This window comes from Triturus cristatus, chromosome 6, assembly GCF_964204655.1.
Source record: "Triturus cristatus chromosome 6, aTriCri1.1, whole genome shotgun sequence".
In the NCBI taxonomy this organism is placed as follows: Eukaryota; Metazoa; Chordata; class Amphibia; order Caudata; family Salamandridae; genus Triturus; species Triturus cristatus.
This window is the reverse complement of record NC_140589.1, coordinates 236,024,296-236,047,338: the sequence shown is the minus strand read 5'-3', so window position 1 is coordinate 236,047,338 and position 23,043 is coordinate 236,024,296. Positions and strand designations below refer to the sequence as shown.

The 23,043-nt window shown below is 46.4% G+C and overlaps 1 protein-coding gene across 1 annotated transcript in view; it reads right to left on the bottom strand.

Moving 5' to 3' along the window:
- The window catches only part of LOC146816707 (WD repeat and coiled-coil-containing protein-like), a 96,228-nt gene extending 81,423 nt beyond the window's left edge, over positions 1–14,805 (bottom strand). Inside the window, exon 1 of the mRNA XM_085610598.1 lies at positions 12,831–14,805. Coding sequence (XP_085466724.1) covers positions 12,831–14,723 — 1,893 coding nt within the window. The 5' untranslated portion in view covers positions 14,724–14,805. The remainder of the gene's footprint in view (positions 1–12,830) is intronic.
- Positions 14,806–23,043: the final 8,238 nt, after the last annotated feature.

Genomic DNA, 23,043 nt, shown 5'->3' with positions numbered 1-23,043 from the left:
GATTCAGGAGTGGCCATGGTCAGCGCCTGCTGCCCGTGGCATGTCTTTTGCTGCTGCTGGCATTGCTTTTGCGACCTTTGGCATGTTGATCAAAGGGGCATTGAGCGTCATAGAAACCTAAGACAGCTTTTTAAGAGCCTTGTTCATTCTGCATGTGTTAAGGTAGATCATGTGTGCGTGGAACTGAGAGATTCTGGGGGAACCTAAAACATGCCTAACAAACCTGATCCGACTAGATGAGGTAATGGGGGAAAGAAGGGTTATTTGGTGGGATGGAGAGAGAGTGCGTGGAACTGTAGTGGGAGTTCCAATAGTTTTTTTAAAAAACATATTTTATTGGGTTATCAAGGAACATGAACCAGACATGTATAAGAATAACATATGGTTCCAGCGAGCAACAGGGGTTATGTGCATCAGAAGAACAGTTGTCATACACATAGCTTAGCCAGTATAGCTACAGGCAGACATGTCACTTCCCAGTGGTTTAACATGCATCATGAGGCTGTACATGTCACTTCCCAGTGGTTTAACATGCATCATGAGGCTGTACATGTCACTTCCCAGTGGTTTAACATGCATCATGAGGCTGCACATGTCACTTCCCAGTGGTTTAACATGCACCATGAGGCTGTGCATGTCACTTCCCAGTGGTTTAACATGCACCATGAGGCTGTACACGTCTGTATAACAACCCTCCTCCCTAGAGCAAGAACACGAGAAAGAACAAACCTGCCCACCCATCTAGCACTGCACAGATTGAAAATAAAGAGTAATGAAGAAGGTCTCATGAGCTCACATCCACGTATGCACCATGTAAGAAGGTGGGGAGAGCCCATCAATAATAGAGTCGAACAGGGCCACCAACATCACCCCGCACAGGGTTACTCCATGTTGTCATCCTGCGCTTTGACGCTTTCGAGCATGGCATCCCACTCCATGACTCTAGGCCGCTTACGTGTCCCTGGTATTCCTCTAAACAAAGCACAGACCTCTCAGCCGACCCCCATCGCCAGACCTCCACTCGCCCGCCAGTCATTGAAGGAGCGGAGGAAGGTTGTCAGCAGAAGCGCCAGCTCTACAAATCGTGTGTCACTTTTTAGTGTTTCGGGTCCAGGACAGAGTTCCAACTCGCGGGGCTCCATTGTGTCCCAATAAAGACACCTCGTAAGGGAGACGAGGGATTCTCTAATGTCACCCCGAATAAGGAGGCAGCATGGGGCAGGACCTCAACATATGCAGTAGATCTGCGGCATCCGTACGACAGGGCGGGCATGTGGAGGGGTGGGTAGGGAATGTCTTGAGTAATTTCTAGGGTGTAAGCTATGCTCTATGCAGCAACGAGAACTGACTGAACTTCAACCTCATGTTTGGAGGTACCAGGCTTGGGTATTCCAACAAGAATTTCCATTTCTTGTTGTGGAGTATGCGGTGAAGTCTGTTTCCCATGTGGCCCGCAGCTGTGTGAGTAACATATGTATGTGAGAGCGTATTCCCTTGTAGAGCATTTAACTAAATGCCTACCAGTTCCCATGCCATGTAATTCTTGGACAAACACGTGTGATTGGCTGTGCTCCTGTAGGGGACCAGTGTAGTGAATATAACGTGTAATGTTGGCATATGTAATAAGAGGAGTCCCTGGTGACCCATGGAGTTGTGTAAAGTCCTGATGTAATAATAGTGTGCCATCCTCAAAAAGTAACCCCATCCTCCCCAGGGAGGCCATCTCACTGATGTGAACCTGCCTAGTGAAGTCGGCATACCACTGATAGGCACATGGGGTGCATAAGATGTGACATCACGTGTGGAGCGAAGTGGAGCGCTCCAATACAGTGGGGCATTGCGTAGGAGGGCGGAAGGAGTAGGGGGCGCAAATCTTCCAGCGGCAGTAGGTTGTTCAAACAGTCCACGCGCAGCATCGAGGGTGTGTAATCAATCTCCTGCAGGTGCATGTCAGTCGGCCAATAAGAAAGCCATTGCAGTTGGGCTGCAAAGCAATGGATTGAAAATCAGGGGCTCCTAAACCCCCACTGTCCGGCGGCAGTTGTAGATTCTAGGGGCTAACGCACCTCCTGCCAGAGCCCCAGATAAGGTCAAGCAGGAGAGAGTCCAGAGTTTTGAAAACCCTATGTAGGATTATTACTGAAAGGTTAACAAAATAGTGAAGTCATTTGGGCAACATTACCATTTTTGAAAAGGCAAGGCGACCCGTCACTGAGATGGGCTGGGTGACTCTGAACTTTACCTGCGCTCCGAGTGCAGAAACAGCTTAAAGAAGGTTCCGTCTAATAAGTCTGCCGAGGAGCTATAGACCTGGATGGATAAATAGCGAAATGTGCTTCGGGCAACTGGGGTGGGCTGCTCCCCCATGGTGAGCATGTCCTGTAAGATGGTATCTTGAAAGGTAAAGGCATAAGACCTACCATGGTTGACTTGTAGGTCAGGTAAGACTTCAAATGGCTTCAGGAGGGCAGCGATTGGCTCAAGATCCAAACCAAAGTTATGGATATAAACCATAATGTCTTCTGCATATAAGGAGATTGTATGTGTCCGGTGTCCACTACAGATGCACCATTCTTTGCCTCTTGCCGAAGTTTATGCGCTAAGGCAGGGCCAGCTTTTGAGCTGGTGGCACCCGGTGCGACAATGTTTGATGGCGACCCCCAATGACCACCTCCACCACGGATTCCCTCAACACCACCCTTTAACAGTGCCCGTCTCCATAACCAATCTCTCTCAGATGCATATATAGCACTCTCGCTCAGATGCATATATAGCACCACTCACCAGTGTATGGTGTCAGAGCACTTTGCATCAGACACCCAAACAGACACAATAAATCATACATGTGTAACTCAGCGTATAGGAGATGTTACATAAGACATAGGACTCCAAGGGGTAGGATTCACATGTCATCAACACTGGTAGGCAGTATAGTTTAATAGTGCTTGGTCTAGAGAAGCACATACTCCGAATTTAAAAAGAAACACCATAGTTGGGTGTTCTCTTTAATAATGAGAATAGATTTCTGCCCAAATGAATACTTTTTGCAACATTAATCTTTTCTCAAATCTATACTTTGCAGCCTGTATGCAGTTCTTTGATAAAAGTTAATAGTTCAGTTCAATTACAAAGTGCATAGAATGTAAATAGGTCCGTGGTTTACTGCTTTTAAAAGAGACCTCATTTTGTTCCTTGCAATTTATATAAATTAAAATCCTAATATAGGATTCGAACTTATAAATTGCAAGTAACAAAATGATGTCTATTTTTGTTACTTGCAATTTATATAAATTAAAATCCTAATATAGGATTCGGACTTATAAATTGCAAGTAACAAAATGATGTCTCTTTTAAAAGCTAACCCACTGACCTATTAACCTTCTGTGCTACTTTATAGTGAGTCAACCCCCCAATTAAACAAAACTCCAAATCTTCTTCAGGAAGAACATTAATCACAGGAGTTATCCTGACATTTATTTGTTGGCTGGAAATTCCTGGTGGAAACGAACGCAGCAGCAGGTGTTTTAAAATAATAATAAGCTTGCAAACACAGCGCCCCCCGGAAGTCAGCACCCGGTGCGGTGGCACCGGTCGCACTGCGCTAAGGGCTCCATGGCCTGCACAAATAACAGTGGGGAGAATGGGTACCCCTTCCTGGTTCCCTGTCGTGTATTCAGTGAAAATATGCGCACCTGTTTTGCCCATCGCTGTTGGAGCCGCGTGTAGTAGTCTAACTCAATTTATGAAGGCATGGGGGCTATATATTAAAGGCCTGCAGAAGCATAAACAAATATTCCCAGTCTAAAGAATCAAAGGACTGATGTGGATCAAGGGATAGACAGCCAACACCTGGGAAGATATTCTGTGCTGCTTCCATCACTTGATAGAGGCGTCGAATATTAAGTGATTTCCTTGGTTTGGAACACCACATTGATCTATATGTATTCGATTCGGAAGCAGGGGGGTTGTCTGTGGCCCAAGACTTTTCAAATAATTTTATATTCAGTGTTCAGGAGGGAGTTATATTGTGACATTTCATACACTAATCACAAGAGGGGTAGTGAATTTTGCACTATAAGTCAGCCATTGTGAAGACTGCCTCCATACATACACCATGAAGAATAAGTATGTAGGATGTATTCCAGATGGCTCAGTGAGCTTATTAGAGCTTCGCAGGTCTCAGGGCAGCACATATATTAGTTGCATCATTTCCCCCAAATCATGCTATTTTTCCAAGACAGTTACGTCATCTGGTGCAAAGATCTAGTTAGTTCATTTCCTGTAGTGCCACACGCTAACAGGGCAGGGGATGACATTTCTAGTGATGTAATCATGGGGTCAAAAGGGAAGTGATGTCGGTTCTGCAATCCCTGGCATTTTTGTGAATCGACGTCCTTGCACGGCAGTCTGTAAACACTCCCAGTCTAATGTCCTTTCACTGCAGCCTGAATACACTCCCACCCTGATCTCTCTTCACTGCAGCCTGAATACACTCCCACCCTGATCTCTCTAAACTGCAGCCTGAATACACTCCCACCCTGATCTCTCTCTCTTCACTGCAGCCTGAATACACTCCCACTCTGATCTCTCTAAACTGCAGCCTGAATACACTCCCACCCTGATCTCTCTCTCTTCACTGCAGCCTGAATACACTCCCACCCTGATCTCTCTTCACTGCAGCCTGAATACACTCCCACCCTGATCTCTCTTCACTGCAGCCTGAATACACTCCCACCCTGATCTCTCTTCACTGCAGCCTGAATACACTCCCACCCTGATCTCTCTTCACTGCAGCATGAATGCACTCCCACCCTGATCTCCCTTCACTGCAGCCTGAATACACTCCCACCCTGATCTCTCTTCACTGCAGCCTGAATACACTCCCACCCTGATCTCTCTTCACTGCAGCCTGAATACACTCCCACCCTGATCTCTCTTCACTGCAGCATGAATACACTCCCACCCTGATCTCCCTTCACTGCAGCCTGAATACACTCCCACCCTGATCTCTCTTCACTGCAGCCTGAATACACTCCCACCCTGATCTCCCTTCACTGCAGCCTGAATACACTCCCACCCTGATCTCTCTTCACTGCAGCCTGAATACACTCCCACCCTGATCTCTCTTCACTGCAGCCTGAATACACTCCCACCCTGATCTCTCTTCACTGCAGCCTGAATACACTCCCACCCTGATCTCTCTTCACTGCAGCCTGAATACACTCCCACCCTGATCTCTCTTCACTGCAGCCTGAATACACTCCCACCCTGATCTCTCTTCACTGCAGCCTGAATACACTCCCACCCTGATCTCCCTTCACTGCAGCCTGAATACACTCCCACCCTGATCTCTCTCTCTTCACTGCAGCCTGAATACACTCCCTGATCTCAGCCTGAATACACTCCCACCCTGATCAATCTTCACTGCAGCCTGAATACACTCCCTGATCTCAGCCTGAATACACTCCCACCCTGATCAATCTTCACTGCAGCCTGAATACACTCCCACCCTGATCTCTCTTCACTGCAGCCTGAATACACTCCCTGATCTCAGCCTGAATACACTTCCACCCTGATCTCTCTCTCTTCACTGCAGCCTGAATACACTCCCTAACCTCAGCCTGAATACACTCCCACCCTGATCTCTCTCTCTTCACTGCAGCCTGAATACACTCCCTAACCTCAGCCTGAATACACTCCCACCCTGATCAATCTTCACTGCAGCCTGAATACACTCCCACCCTGATCTCTCTTCACTGCAACTTGACCCCCAGCCTGCAATCCCTTCACTGCACCCTTGACAGCAGCCTGTGCACACTTCCAGCCTGATCTGCCAATCAGCAAGCCTTATTGACTGGTTTCCCAGCCACAGCAGGGGCTTGGATGGAATCTAAGTGGGCTCTGAGCTGCTCTGGACCTCTAGTGTCTCCGAGTCTCAGGAGCCCTCAGACCTCCTCCCGCAAGACCAGGGTTCTCCTAGTGGAGCGCGGGGTAGCAAGGTTGTGGAGCTGTGATTCCCTTTTGGTGTATGGTCCGGCACACTTACCCACTTATCTTCTAGCCATAAACTCTCTAGAACTAGAGACTTGTGTCTGCTAAATATCATGCCTTCTTGTCCACCAGCCAAGTACGACCAAAAGCAAGTTTGAACAGCAATTGATAAAGCCATTTTGTTTTGCATTTTGATCTAGATTTCTTTATTTGCAACAGCATTTTATGTGGAATTCAGTGTCTTACCAGACTTTTAAATGTAATGCAGGAAAAACACACTGGGGGAGACTTGTTAGATATTCAGAAGACTAGTGCATAACGTAGCTTTAGTTGCTGAATAATTGTAATCACAAATGTACCCTCCCCCCATCCACTACCAGCATTGTTGCTGAAACCGTGAACATCAAAGCGCTGCTCTGAGGATTGTCCCCGTTCCATCGGTTGGCATCGAATCGCTTTCTCCCAGTGTCTCTTCCCTGCTCCATCCCTCTTCTGCTCCTTATATGTGGACTTCCCTGGCTAGACTGGTGCCTGTGATACCGCTGAGAAGAGCAGTGGGATTGGGCGGGATGCAGGAGATGGAAGGAGACATAACAAGAACAGTACAGCAAGAGAACATAGAGTAGAGGGATACAGGGTCGAGCTAGAGATGAAGTAGAAAGATATGTGGAGAGAAGTAAACATTGAAAGGCAAGGGAGCCAGAACAAAAGATAGCGAAAGAGTAAGGGTTTAGAGTGTGGGAGAGATTTAGAGAGATAGAGGTAGGGAGAAGGAAATGTAGAGAGAGGCAGAGGAGTACAATCTCCAAAAGGGTGAGGCAAAGAGAGGGGTAATGTAAAAAAAAAGAGAGAATTAGAGACATGTAGTGAGGAAAGAGACTGGAGAAAAATAAAGAAATGCAAAGTATAGAGATAGTAAAATAAAAAGAGGTATAGAAAGATGGGTCAGGTAAAGGAGTAGTGACGAAGATGAAAGGTAGAGAGGGGTGAAGGGTAGAAAGAGGAATGTGGTGTAGAGTGAAAAGAAGAAGTTGAGAGACGTGAAAAAGAGGTGAGGTTAATACAGAGTTAGAGAGTTGTCAGGGGAAGAGATGTTGCCGTAGTGATATCTGTAAAGAAAGAGGTTGAGAGAAATAGTTATGGTGGGGGGGTGAGTTGAAATAGAGAAGGAGGTCCTGAGAGATATGTGTTTGTATGAGAGAAAGAAAGAGAGAGAGAGAGAGAGACGAGTTGATGCTAAAGAAACAGAGGGAGGGAAATAGAGTGAGCAACATAGTTGAAGGCTCAACATTCTATATATCATTTATATGCATTTACGTGTGTTTCATATATTCCAATGTGTGTTTAACAGTCACTGATCACTGATTTTTTTTACCGAGAAATTGTAGTAAGTCATCACTTAAGCTGTTGAGAAAATCAATTGTAATTATGCTAAACTGAATGATAATCAATATAATTGTATTTTCTAAATGTATTTAAACTTAATAATAATCGTTTGATTGCTAAGGATTAATAATATTGTACTGTGCATTCATTTTTGATTCTCAAGTTAACTTAAATTGACTCTGTGCCTTAGCTGAGTATTTCACATTTTAAGCTTGCTAGTGTACGGTTTTCTTACCACTGCAGCCTGAATACACTCAGATGGTAGCAGACGTGAAGAGATGACGATGAAAGGAGCCTCCTGTACTCGGCATGCTTGGAAGATGCAGCTCTCAAGGCCGAGCAGATGTGTACCTACTTGCGTGAGAATGGGAATGTAGGGAGTCTACCGGTTCTCTGCAAATGCCGCCACGGGATTGGTCTTGGACTGTAGGGGCGGGATATGGATGTTCTGAAACCTTCGATTGTGCTCTTAATTAGTGTTCCATAGTTAGTTTTGGGCAGAATTTACCCTAACTTAGAGGACAATAGACCTTTCTGTTGGGGTTTCCCCAGAGCGGGAAGCTTTATGCTAGATACTCCTTAGTTTTCCTCCGAATGTCTGCCGAGGCTCACATCATGCTAACACCTTCTTCCCTTTCTCTTTAAAAATCCTCGCCGCTCTTAATTCTTTAACCTAGACAGTGTGGGATTCTTTCCAGAACAAAATATTTGGATATTTTGCCTGCTTTACATATTGTTTGTTACTATCCTGTACTTCATAATACTTAAATTTAGAATACTTGAACACCTGAATATTATGGCTGCGTTTATATATTTTCTGAACCAGTGCCAAATTTGTTCATTGACGACTGACTAATAACTTGAAGAATAAACCTTTATGGTTATTAGATATTTGTTAAAACGGTTTAATATATTTATTTATGTATGATCAATATGGGGCTGTGCACTGCAAATCATAGTGTCTAGATACAAACGTTGGCCCTGCCCTCTGCTTGTTGACTTCATCTGTGTCAATCTGAAGAAGATAATGTATTATCCTGCATGTTCAGATTCTAATTCATGTTACTTGGGTAAAAGTTGTCAATTGTTACAAAACAGTTTTTATGCCGTTCCTCTCATATAAGAGAGCTAGAAATACAGAGTCAGAGAAGACAAGGAGTCCCACTAGCCCGAGAGTTGGGGTCTGTGTGGGAAATCCATATTCCGGATAGTAATGCTCTCACACACCCTTGCAGGTGTCATGCTTCATCATATGGGCTGCTCCTCGTCGGGTCGGCGGTGCAATACCTGACGGGCTCCCTGTAATAGGGGCTCTTTATCGGAGATCTTCTTATCCGGATGCCGTATGGTGAAGTGCAGGTGTGGGGGCTAAGGGGTGTAGAATAGTGTAGTGGATTAAAATAGGGAAAGGAGTACCTAACATGAACGAATTTTATTCTGGGGGTCTCCTACCCTAGTTTAAAAGTGAAGGACGGAAAACAAGGCACTAGCCCGAGAATAATGTCTCGTATAGTGTAAATCCTTGTTTTACTCAGTGTGGGTCAATAAATAAAAGTTGTCAATGCCTTTTTGTGCCTGATCTGCTGTACATGTGCTGGGATATGCAGCACTGTGGACTACTAATGAATGTGTTGTGTTTCCTAGCGCATGCGCAGCAGGTTAAGCATAGAAAAGACATTAGAAATCAAATGTTGTGAGGATATTTCGATCTTGATGTGTGTTAATGTACTCATAATTGCCTGTGTAGTCAAGTTGTGAAGTCTGTAAAGTCTCTTTCAAGTGTCCGCTCGGACTGCCATCCCGACGGAGCCTTTGTGTAAAGTGATGCTTTTCACAGCAGGTACGACTGGGACTGGCTCCAAGCAGGCTTATCCACAACATGGGTACACAGAAGTGTCAGATCTTTCTACCTGGCTGTCTTCAACCTTCCTGTGGCAGCAATTAGGGCTTTACAACAGGCCAGGCCTGGACTAGAAACGTCTTCACCCGAACAACAGAAACTGCAGTCCCACCCTCACTCCTAACAGCCACCAAAGCACAGTGCTCAGGAGGGACTAATCATCAGCCCCTTGCTAACACGGTCTTCATTGAACTTATGGAGGCAGTCCTGTTTCCATCCATTTCACTTCGGTGTCTGAGCCTCCAGCCTCTGGCCACAGGAATACAGCCAATATATTTCCACCCTCTAAGGGACCTGTCATCACCCCCATCTTGTACCATGCTAAACAAGGGACACCTAGATAGATCTCCGTTGCTTCTCTAACTAGTATTGTGTGCATAACTTTAAGGTGGAACATCAGAAGACATCTGCTCCAACATTTGTAGAATTTACTTTTCGATGTTTGCATTATTTACCCCACATATTGTCTACGATGCTGAGATCATGAGGTTACTGCTTCCTGTGAACGCAGCCGAAATCTCTCAATGTTTTCCTACCCATGCATCCAGCCATTTCTTTACACTACCAACCCTTGAGCTGACGGTATGTCCTTGATGGTGGTCTGGCTGTGAACCAATGGACAGAATGTTTTCACCTGATTTTAAAAAATACTTCAAAAAGTCGCACATGCAAAGAATGTGGTTCGTTTCTACTGTTGTGCATCCAGACTGCATGCTATTTCAAAAAGTCTCCTCCATATTCCTAAAGGCCTGCATGAAAAATTTACCTTGACTTAAACTTCCGATTGCCTCCTTCCTTTTCCTTTTCAATGACCTCCTTCTAACCTTCCATTTTTTACATACCTCCTCTCTCGGAGAACAGTCTGCTTGTCACTTACCTGTCTGCTTTATTAGAACATTGGAATGTTGGGAGCTCCATGGAAAACAATGGAGCGCTCCGGGCTTATAATGGCTGGTATAAGCCCGGAGCACCAACATTCCAATGTGTCTTTGTTCACAGCTCTGGCTGTGAACAAAGACTTCAGGGAACCTGAGGGGATTTCATTCCCCTCGCGCTCTCTGAAGGCTTTGTTTTGTTAGAACATTCTGCCCTCTAGTGGCAGAATGTTCTAAAAGCCTTATAGCCCTTCGTAACAGGGCTATACCGGCTTTTAAAGTCTCTCTGCTTTGCTAAAGTCCCTTGCCTTTGGCTCGGGCCTTTAACGCTGCAGCGGGCCTTTAACAGCCGCTATAGCCCGCTACGGCGGGCTATAAGGCTTTATTAGAACATTGGAATGTTGGTAGCTCCATTGAAAACAATGGAGTGCTCCGGGCTTATAATGGCTGGTATAAGCCCGGAGCTCCAACATTCCAATGTGTCTTTGTTCACAGCTGTAGCTGTGAACAAAGGCTTCAGGGAGCCTGAGTGGTTTTCAATCCCCTCGCGCTCCCTGAAGGCTTTGTTTTGTTAGAACATTTTGCCCTCTAGGGGGACTTTGTAAAACAAAGGCCTCACGGAGCCCGAGGGGATTTAAATCCCCTCGAGCTTCGAGAGGCTTTTGTAAAACATTGGAATGTTGCTCTGCGGGCCTTTACCGGCCTGTAGAAGCATGGAGCACTCCATTCCAATATTTGTTCACAGCAACAGCTGTGAAAAGGCCTCACCAAGCCCGAAGGGATTTCAATCCCCTCGGGCTCAGTGAGGCCTTTGTTTTACAAATTAGAACCTTCTGCCCTCTAGGAGCAGAATGTTCTAAGAACCATAAAGCCCTCCGTGGCAGACTCTACCAGGCATTAAAGGCCCACTCCCTTGTTAAAGGCCCTTTAACGGTGGAGCGGGCCTTTAATGGCCGGTAACGTTTGCTACAAAGGGCTCTAAGGCTATGTTATTGTATTTCAGAAAATTTCCCATTCCTCATCTAAAAAAATCACAATCTCTCCTTCTTTGAAAGTCATACCTCTGCAACGTAACAAAACCTAATCTTCTTTAGCTCCTTTACTAATTCCACACACCATCTGCATGAACTCACATACCCGCACCACCTAACGAGCACGACTAACTCCTATTCATTTAATCTACCACATAGAGGTCGGAGTAAAAGCAAAGAACACTTTTCTTGAGAGCAGAAGACTAATATTAATAACCAACAATAACCACTAGATTAACTACAAGCCTGGGATTGTGGAGCAGCGTGCTGCCAGGTGTAAAGCGCTCAATGCCTCATCAGGGTTAATGAGCGCTATGTAAAAAATTACAATACACTTTCACTTCATTGTAGCACTTCAAGTTTTCCCCTGGATCTGTGTCACTGAGGTCACCACGATGGATCATTTTCATAAATATTTGAAATATCTTTCTGTGTGCTTTGGGACTGGGCTTTGGATCCCGTCTTCGTTGGTATGTAGATTTCTTTACTGTGCTACTAGATTCATTTAACCTTTAACGTAACTGAAGCAGGAGAGTTAAACTAATTCAACTGTGTGCACAGACTGAACTGGCTGCTTCGTCTGGCCCCTCCACTGACAGCTGCACTACACCATGCTTTACTCAGAGCTTAAACTCTAGCCGATTCGATGTGTGCATTTTTTAGCATATAATTTACTTTTCAATGGGTAGAGTCTCCATTAATTCCTCATTTTCTGTTACTTTTCCAGCTGTTCTTCCTTGGTCTTCCGATAGCTTCCACTTTTCTCTCTGCCTGTCCATGCTCTCTTTCTCTTTCTCGCTTTCCATCTCTCTCTCTCTCCCTCTCTCTCTTTCTCTCTCTCGCTCTTTCTCTTTCTTCTCTTTTGTTCCCTTTTTCTTTTTCTCTCTTTCTTTCGCTCTATCTCTCGCTTTCTCCCTCCCTTTCCCTCTCTCTCTCTTTCTTTCTCTCTTTCTTTCTCTCTCTCGCTTTTTCTCTTTCTCTCTCTCTCTTTCTTTTTCTCTCTTTCTCTCTCTCGCTCTCTCTCTCTCACTCCCTCCATTGGTAGTCTCTCCCATCACTTTCTGGTGGTCTCTGTACCCCTTGTGGTAAATACAACCTTCCTCTCCTGGGTGGGCTCGTCTCCCACATCAGACTGTCAGCACCGTGGATGGGCCTCCCAGTTTGTCCCTCTTTGAGTTTCTTGTTGTCTCGATCGCCGTCCACATGGGTACCCATCACTGGCAGGGCCGTCACATGGGAGCGCAACCAGGGTCTTTGCATCTTGGACCCCGATCATTTGGAGCCAACACTCCCGCTACAGCATGTTTTTAAATGATAAAACAGAAAGCCTGAGCCGTTCCTCCTCAATGCAGCTATTGCGGCAACACCACTAGGTGACACCAAATACTGTGTTTTCCCAAACAAACCCTAGAGTGAATGTCTTCCTAACTAACACTTCTTGGAGCTCAAACCTAGAAAAGGCCCTGCAAAGATTTTGACCCCCAGACCCAACAAAGCGTCTGACATGCCCACGCCAGGTCTCTGCCACTGTTTAGCTGAAACACAATCCCCCTTGTATGAGTTGAAAATTAAAGCCGTTGGCTACCTCTACAATACCTCTAACGTCAACCTATTACTTTAACATGTAATCAAACAGATGCACATTACCTGAAAAGTGATGAACACACATGGGGGTTCCAGCGCTGATGGGTACGCTGGAATAAATTTCTTTCCATTTTTAGGGGAGCCTTTCAGTTCAGAGAGACGCTGCTCAAGCTGCGCGAAACCCCCGCGTAGCCTCTCAAGATTGCCAGAAATGGGACTTTCTCCTTCATCAGACATGTTCTTGTTTCTAGATGGCATCTTGAGTGAAGAGGCCCTGCTACATCCCCTACTTACTGTTCCCGTGTTTATCAGGGCCAGTAACCGATTAACGGGTTCGGCGTCGAGGGTTTCCACCACCATGGAGGAATCTGTTGGTATTTTGATGTCATCAAAGTCGCTAGCGCTCGACGTTGAACTCTGCTCGCAGCTCGCACTCCTACATGCAGCCAAGTCTACCAGCCTCCTCCGGCCACTGGGAGATTTACTAATGGTACAGTTTGGAATCAGGTGTTCTCTACTGACAGGGCCCTCTCCCCTTGAAGCGATCTCAAGAGGCGTACCCTTTCCAGCTACGTTAGCACCGGGATCAAAATCAATCAAGAGATTCTTGCAGGCATCGGATATGGTTGAAGAATCATCTTGATGCATTAGTTCCTTGACCACTAAGCGGACAATGTACTTGTCTGAACTTGACGAAGGAAAAAATGCTGGTTCGTTAAATTTCTGTTTTCCCACCAAAACCAGCAACCTATCGTCTGTTAGAAAACACACTCCCTTGGTTCGTTCATTTTTCTCCAGGTGGATCTGCTGGACATTTGGCACGGTGGATGAAGTTAAAGTGTAAACTAAGATGACGTTGCTGGTGTTGGAAGCCACTGCTGCAAGCTGAGCCCTTGGGTCAAACGTCACAATGTCAGGCATGAGAATACTGGAGATGTGGACCTTTCTGGTGGTGGTCACCTTATTCTCAAAAGTTACAAGAACCAGGTATGACGAGTCCCGGCTTTTTCGCAAGTTGTCCTGGCGCTTCAGATGAATAAGAGGACTCGGATCAGACCGTCGATGATTTGCAAGGATATGTGCAAGATCCACTGGGGCTGATAACGAGGATAACACCGAGTCAGTGGCTATGGATTGTTCAGAGTCAATTGACTTTCTTCTCAGGTCTCTGGAGAGCCTCTCACCCAAGTAGAGAAGAGAAGCCTGTGAGTTTAATGATGCTGACTTAGCAGAAGTTGGAACATCGAATGCAACCCCAGCGTTCAATTCACTAGCCTTTTCTAGAGGAATTTCGGTGGCTACAGCAACTTGGGAATCCAGAGTAGACTCAATAGCACATATGTAACCACCCACGTCAAATACGGGACAAAAAGTGCATGCATTCAGCGTTTTCTGGTCATCATCCCATATGTAGGAATGAATCGCAGTGCCAGCGGCAACAATCATGCGATTTCCATCTTTGGTCCAACAAGCACATTGGATAAACCCATCACTCTTAATGTCCACTCTTATGCTGGAGTTGTCAGAACGCACCGAATGCAAGAGCGAGGCTTCTTGTTTGGTCAACACGACTAACATATCCTTCTGCGGATGCCACACGCAGCCTTGGGGGAGCACTGGAAAGGGCTCACCGAGTTCGCAGGTTTGAGAAAGCAAAAGCTTGTTCTTTTCCAATGGGATGGTGAAGAGCTGCCATACTGTGACATGTTTTTTATGCTGTACAGCAAGCAGAGCTGGGATATCGGGAGACCATACGGGACCCCAGGAAAGTCCATGTACATGTTCAAACTGCCCAATAACGCTTGAGGCTCCAAACTTTGGTTCTCTATTGTGAAGGTGTACAGCAGTCAACACCACTTGCCTGCCATCAGTCCAGGCCAAGCCGTGAGCAGGGTGCATCGCATGGCATAGAGCATTAAGTCCAGTTCTCAGCAGCTTTGCCTTCCCCAGTTCCATGGTGTTTCAGAAGCATACAGTGAGGCCAACAGTAAAGTCATCGAAGCGAAGAAAGTCACCGGGCAGCATGCTACCTCCGGCGTAGTGCGCTTTAGTAGAAATGAGTCTGTAAAATCGAGCCTTACCAGTATGCCTTCTACTGCTCCTATTCTAAGTACAAATCCCCACTAAAGCTCCTTCCAGCCTGTTTTTTTCTGATGGGAATTGAAATGTCATGAGGACGTCTAATAGGGATTAGCTAATTGCACTCCTAACATTAACTAAATAGTCTTTTACTAGGCATTCGTGCTAAATAATGGCTTAAAATAGCTCACCAGCAGCCTAATCTTCAATGGATTAAGAAGGGAGATCCTATTTAGCTGATCAGTGGCATGGAGTTACACCATGACACTTGTCTTTTAAATACAATCTTTGCTCAGAGAAAGGTCAAGATGTGACTTGTGTTTGTATGTATTTCACTATTTAAGGATTTTGTTTCTGTTTCTCCAAAGCCAAACAAAAGAGCATTGGCAAAGCCAGTAGGTTTTGCCTATGCAAAATCTATTGGCTTTATCAATGTTTTGTTTACAGGTTGCACAGCAGTGCGAGCTACTGTGCAACATGGTTTAAACTTTTAAAAAAGCACTATGACACGGCAAGCACTGACCGCGTCATAGTGCTTTGGTTTCCCTGTAAGCTATGTGGCACAGCAGCCTTACACGAGCTGGAGGAGGGCGGGGTGGTGGAATGAAAACCACAGCGAGTGGGAGGAGTGCAGGGGGTGGTTGAAAATAATGACAAGCAGGATGATGGGTGGTTGTTAGAGAAACATGACCGAGGGAGAGGATGAAGAAGAGAGACTGTGGGGACATGCACTCATGTCAAAAAGTAACAAAAGAGTACTTGCAGTAGTCTGCAACCAGCAGAAAGACATTGGCCTCAGACAAGAAGCTTCACTTGGTCCATGCTCCATGGCAGGACAGAGACTCAAAGACCAGGAGGAAGCCAGAGGCGAGGAGGAGGCACTGTCTAATAGGAAGCAAGGACATGAGGGTGACGGACGTGGGAGCCAACCAATGGTAAGTAAAGATAAGTAATAGAAGGGTTCTAAGCCAATTTGAAGAAAAAAAATATTTACAAGATATTTCACGAGCACAGCACAAGCACTGTGCAGGCAAAAACTTATGAGGGAAGGGTATTACTAAAGAGCATAAACATATACCAACTGTTGATCTGTGGCTTTTGGTGACTAGGCTTGATGTGTCCTGCACTCTCAAGTTGTTAGAGACTAGAGTTGGCGTACCCTAGGCTCTACGTAGTATTTAAGGCTATACTTGATCTGTCATATGCTCTGTAGGGTGTAGTTGACTAGTCTTGGTGTGTCATAAGCTCTAACATTGTTAGTGGCTTGCCTTGGTTTGCCATAGGTTCTTCTGGTGTTGGTGACGACTTAGTGTGTCTTAGGTTTTACAGGATATGAGAGACTAGCCTTGGTTGTCCTAGCCTCTACAGGTTGCTACAGTTTAGCCTTGGTTTGCTGTAGGCTCTTCTGGGAGTTGATGAGTGTGAGAAAGTGCCATCTTTCTTGCATGGTATGCCCCCACTTTTTGCTGAATTGCTGAATGTACTTTGACTGAGTGTGCCCTGGGCTCCTGCCAATCAGGTGCCCAGGGCCTATGTTCCTTCCCTAAACTAAAACCTCCAACCCAAATTGGCAAACCCTGGCCACATGTCAGCCCCTGGTAAATGGTGCCCTAGGTACCCAGGGCCTTGTGACCAGGGAAGTCCTCTAAGGGCTGCAGCACTCATTGTGCCACCCTTAGACGCCCTGTACCGTAACACACACACACTGCCCTTGCAGGCTGAGTGTCTGGATACAGGACAAAACAGAGAGTCGACATGGCACACATCCCTGTGTGCCATGCCCACAACCTACACTGCCCTGGCATACATCAGCCACCCCTCTAGCTGGGTGCCCTATGCCAGTGGTGTGGGCACAGGAGCACGAGCTCTGTGCCCCTATAGTACCCAGGTCCATTCCTGCGCCCTGTAAGTGCAGTGCTGCCATTTAAGAGTACATGGTGCTGGGAGCTTGTCAAATACGAACTCCACAGCACCATAATGGCAACATTGAAGACTGAGAAGTTTGGTATCAAACTGCTCAGCACATTAAACACACACTGATGCCAGTGTGGGATTTAATGTACCAAGCACCACAGACCACGTCTGGTCTGAGAGGCTGCCTAGGCTGCCACACAGCAGACATGTTGCTGGACCCCTGGGTAGGAGAGCCCCTGCTCTCCTGGGCCTGCAACAATGCACATCCTGGGCGAGGTGCTAGATCTCCTCCCCCAGGATGGGCAGGGGGAAGCTTCAAAGGCATGCCGCCTCTGTGAGCTTCCCCAGGCCACTTGCAACCCCCACTCTGGCGGGAAGCTTGGCCGGAAACCCCAAATAAGGACAGGGATGTGCCAGCCTGCCAACCCCACCCCTCAGGTGGGGAAGGCGAGGTGAAGCACATCTCCGGGCGCATCTTGAAGATGGGAGGCCCTGCCCAATCAGGACTAGGCTACTGCCCCCCTCCCATAGGAGAGTGGCAGAATAGGGAGTGTACCCACCCCAGGACAGTCCCTGCCCTTTACCTACCTGTAACGCCCCTAAATCTAGTACTTAGGGGCACCCTGAACCTTCCTTCCCCAGATTCCAGATTCCGAAATACAAAGAAGAGCAAGAAGAAAGAAGACCTGCCCTGCAGCTGCTAAGAAGAGGAAGACACCAACTGCTTTGACCCCTGCCCTACCGGCCTGTCGACCCTCAAACCTGCTCCTGCTCCAACCCTGCATCTCTTGTGGTCAGCAACCTCACAAACCCCGGGGGACCTGGCTACCTTTTGGCTCTAAGCACCTGAGACTCCCATGAGTAGAGGCTCTACTCAAAATCTGCTTCTAATTCCTGGCATCAGCCCGGAACCGTGAACCCTTAACACTCTGCACCCGCCAAGCCTGGCCTGTGCCGGAGTGACCAAAGACCACGAGGACGACCCCACGGCGACTGTGACCCCGAGTCCGGCACCCAAGGACTTCCCTCGATGCGTCTGGTGACGCCTGCAGCCTCAGAACCAGGTACCCCCCCAACCACGATCAACAGAGGGTAAGATTTCCCAACACCAAAAGGCACCCCTGCACCCGGCGCCCCGTGGCCCCCTGTGCCCAACTCCTGGGTACCTACCTATCCTCCATCTACCCAACTTACCTCTCGAAGTGGTGGTGGCACCTGAAGAATCTTCGCCCCCGAGCTTGTAGTCTTTCTAAACTGGAGCTTTCCCATTTAAATCAATTGAGCGCCCAAAGGCTCAAAAGCACCCTGCACCCAGCCGCCCAAGTGGCCCTGACAGTGTAACCTGTGCACCTATCTACTTCCCCATTTGCCCTGAGTGACCAGGAGCCCAGCTCCCACAGCCGCGTGACCTGCTAGTCAGCAGCCACCAACCAAGGCCCCCCTGCCTCCCATAGGATAACATTGGGCCTAACTCACTCTGCACCCGGCTGCCCCCGTGCTGGTGAGGGTGTAACAACTGTACCTACCTGACCCTGGGAGACCCCTTAGTCTGTGCCCAGAACCTTAACTTTGCCAGTCGAGTACTTACCTGAAAGCCGATAACTCAATTTTCTCCATATGGGTAACATTGACTGGTTTTTCCTGAAATTTGTGGACTTTTCAAAACTTAAAATATTCACCATAAATCAGCCGAGTAATGAAAACGAAGATACTCACCTGCTATTAGGTGAGCTCCCAGTGCTGGATCTTGGTGCCCAGCACTGACCCTGAAAAATATTCACAACCGTACTTACCAGTAACCCAATTGTCTTCCATAGGAAACCATTGACTGTTTTTCTGTGAAATTTCTTCTAAGTGTCGATTTCTGCAAACTTTAAATAGTCTTTAAAAATCGTATAAATTGTGAAAACGTAATTACTTACCTGTTTTGGATAAAGGTCCCAGTACTGAGTCTAGGCACCCAGTACTGGATTACAAAAGTAACAAGAACATACTATACCTGCAACTTGAATTTTCTTCCATAGGGAATCATTGACTGTTTTCTATGAAAAATTTTGTCAACTTTTAAAATAGCAAAATATTGTCTAAAAATCACAACAGTAACTAAGTCGACTTGTATCACTTGTTTCTAAGTACTGACCCAGGACTGAATCTAGGATCCAGTCCTGGAATCCCAAAAGTAATCCTAAAAGTAATCTATTGCAAATAACTTGAAACTTCCATTGAACTCAATGCATTATTGTGTTTAAAATTGTGTTGCCTATTGCAACCACTTGTAACTTTCTACAAAAGCCAATTGCATACTGCAAAAGTTTTTATATAAAGCATCTCATTCTGAGAAAGTATATTTTAATACCTATTGTCGGTTCTAAAATAAAACAAGCATATTATCTACTGGCGGTCGCCAGTAGATAGTTATAGTTAGGACCGTGTTTCCGTAGGAAATCCGCAACATTCTATTTGGAATAACTTTGGCGCCGATTGACGAATCCTCGCGAAATTCTCAAAATAGGTGGGGCGCTCCGCTCCGCTCCTTCCCTGAAAGTCTCGGGGGGATTCGTCAAGCGGGGGCTGAGAAAAAGGGGGGGTCCCAAAACGCGTTTTCCCCATGCATTTTTCCATAGGACCTTTAGTCCGAGCTACAGCCCGAACGGCTGAACAGAATTACTTGAAATTTGGCAGAGAGGTAGCCCTCAGGTCAGGGATGTGCCTTTTGAAGGTCTCGTGTAAATCTGTTCAGTATTTCCTGAGAAAATAGCATTTAAATCAATATATATATCTATAGGCGCGCTCCGAGCACGTACCGTAAGCTTACCGTACGCGCACGCCGCCGTGCGCGAGCGCGATTCTGATTGGTTGTTAGATCTTAGTAAACATTCGAATCGGTCGAAACCAGGAAGTGTCGGCCGCCATTTTGTCTCTCGCACTCTGAGGGGGTGAAAAACAAAGGTGGAGAACGTGAAAAGGGGGCAGGGTGGACAGTTCCTGACCCCCTAGCCTTTGTCAGGGGGTCCCAGAAGGACCCCCAAGGGCAAAAATTAATTGTAATTTTTTTTCAAAAAATCGCGGAATGCGCACAGCGTACGCGCACGGCGTAAACGGAAAAATTCCGCGAACTTCGCGTAACGATTCCGCGACTACGCGTACCGTACGCGCACGGCAAAAAATCCATAAAAAAAAAAATTTAAAGTTTCAAGGGTTGTAGAAGATAATAACTGTGATGTACAACTATATGTAAACATTAATTTAAAAAAAAAATAACCATTCCATAATGCAGGATATAGTACATATATTATTTTATACATAGGTTGGATATTATTTTTTAACAAAAACCTTTGAAATTCACTGAAAAAACCATAGGTTTCACACACGTTATAGTTAGGAATTAGCATTTAAAAAACCTTGCAAATTCATTGAAAAAACCATAGGTTTCACACATGTTATAGTTAGCAGGACATTTCACTCGTGAAAAACCAATGAAATTCCCCCGTTATAGTTAGTGAAGGCAACTATAACTCACGCGACCGCAATCCTCTGCTGATGACGTCAGATATTACATCACTGATGACATATGTGTTTTTCTGAAAAAAAAATATTTGTAATATATGTATAGCTAAAAATTAATGGAAGAAGACATGGGTAAATAAGTGTCTAAATACAGTGATGTAATATCTGACATCATCAGCAGAGGATTGCGGTCGCGTGAGTTATAGTTGCCTGCACTAACTATAACGGGGGAATTTCATTGGTTTTTCACGAGTGAAATGTCCTGCTAACTATAACATGTGTGAAACCTATGGTTTTTTCAGTGAATATTTTTTATATATAAACCATTGGCCTAGAGTTCAGTTATTGAGTGTGTGAGACCATTTGCTGACTGAGTGTGTGCAACAAATGCTTTACACTGTCCTCTGATACTGCCTTACTGCTCGACCAAGCTACCACTTTAGAGAGTAAGGTTATATCTAACTTTAACCTCTGCCAAACCTCTGGGGACTGTGGACAGTATATACAGAGCCACTTTCTCACAATGAGTAGCCTTTGTGTGTTTCTGTCTGTGCAGAATGTTGGTGACTAGCCTTTGTTTGTCCTAACCTCAATAGGGTTTCAGAGACTATCCTTGGGTGTTCTAGGCTCTCTAGGTTGTCCGAGATTAGCCTTGGTGTGCCCTATGCTCTACAGGGTGCTAGTAACTGGCTTTGGTGCACCTGTAGTGGTTTTAAGAGCCTTAGTTTGCCAGAGACTCTTCTGGCTGTTGGTAACTAGCCTTTGTATGTTCTGACCTCTACAGAGTGCCTGAGACTTATCTGTTTGTGCCTACAGGATGTTGGTGACTAACCTTGGTTTACAATATGCTCTCCTAAGTGGTGGTGATCACCGTTGGTATGTCCAAACCTCTGCAAGGTGTTGGTGACTGGAATTGATTTACAATATGCTCTCCTAAGTGGTGATGACCACCGTTGGTATGTCCAAACCTCTGCAAGGTGTTGGTGACTGGACTTAGTGTGCCTTAGCCTCTACAGAGTATCAGATACTAGCCTTGGTGTACCCTAGGTTCTACAGGGTGACTAACATGTGCATGCCCGAGCCACTACAGTGTATCAGAGAATAACTTTGGTGTATTCTGCACTCTTCAGGGGGTTAGTGACTAGCCTTGGTGTGCCTAAGCCTCTAGAGGGTATGGGATACTCCACAGGGTATCAAAGACTTGCCTTGGTGTGCCTTAGCCTCTACACGGTATCAGAAACTAGCCCTGCTGTGTCCATGGCTCTACAGGGAATCAGAGACCAGCTCTGGTTTGCAGAAGGCTCTCCTGATCCCTACACATTTAACAGATGTGCGTGCTTTAGCCAAATTTCTGGCAGTTAGTACATTGATGGACTATGGGCCATATTTATGGAATTTGTCACCTTGCTGCGCTGCCCTACATCACAAGGAAATGGCAGGAATGCACTGTTTGTATCCAATATGGCGCATTCCTGTCCCTTCCCCCTGGGCTTGCGCCGTTTTAGCAGCCTAGCACCAATGCAGGCACCCTTGCACCATGGTGTAAGGGTGCCTGTGTTGTAGGCAGGATTGATTTTGTGCAGGAAGGGGCACCTTATTGCTCAAAAACAATCCTGATAGGCTTTTTCCTCTTTCGACGTGTGCTGCTGCAGCACACATAGAAAGTACTTGTAAATCTGGGAATGCATCTAAAACCATGAGAGTTGCATGGGAACACTCACCGCAATGCCCATGGAACGCCTCCCTTGCACAGAGTTAAGCAACGCAGCGATTTCAGCTACGTTGCCTTACTCCAGATTTTTGAAGCCATTCAAAGCCTTGAAAAGTGGCCTTGTGTGGCTTCATAAATGTGACTTAGAGGTTTACATCACGCATGTGCCACTTTGCGTGGTGTAAGCATGATGTAAAGGTCTCATAAATATGCCTCTATGTGTGAAGATTTACACGCAGAGCCTCAATGACTTGAATGTTACAGCATTTCCAATTGGCTGCTCCTGTTTTATTTTCATTTGGAAGGTCCTATCCAGTCATGCTGCAAATGTTAATGGGGGTTTACAGTGTGGACTAGAGAGGAACAATGCCTTTGTAATCTCAGCGACTTCCGGTAATAATGATTGTGTGGCACTACAAATAACAACTATACTCTGCATGTCACGTACTGAATTCAGTGCGGAACAGGCAGTGGCGTGGCAATGGGTCTGCGGGCTGACCGGCAAAGTCACCGCAGGGGACCCTCATAAGATGGCGGCCCCGTTAGTGCCACAAGATGGCACACTGGGCAGCCTAGTGTCCAGAAACCCCTTTGGGGTCCCGCGCGTCACTTCCGGCTGGGGTGGGGTTCGGGGAGAGGTATAAATTCCTCCCCCGCCCACCTGGCGGCCTCTTTGTCCCCTCGCCCTGACGCCGATTCCCTCCCTACTGCTTACCCGGCATAATCAGGGTGGGAGGGGGAAGGATGTTCTAATATTTTTATTTGTGTTGCAGGCGGAGTTACATGGCGATCCAGAGGCGGAAAGGTACTCAGGGATACCCTCTTCAGGAGCACAAAGGGTGCTGAGGCCGAATATCCCCAGGAAGTCTGTGCGGTGGACCCTAGGGTGCGACGGTGCCCCATCTGTCCTACGGGCGGTTGGAAACCTGTACAACCAGGGGTCGCTTGAACGCTCCGCCCCTCATAGGGGGGGCGTGAGTTATGGTGGACAATGGTTCACCGGAAGTGGGAGGGGCTATCCCCTCACCACAACTGGTAAGCACCGATTGGCTAAGACCACGATGC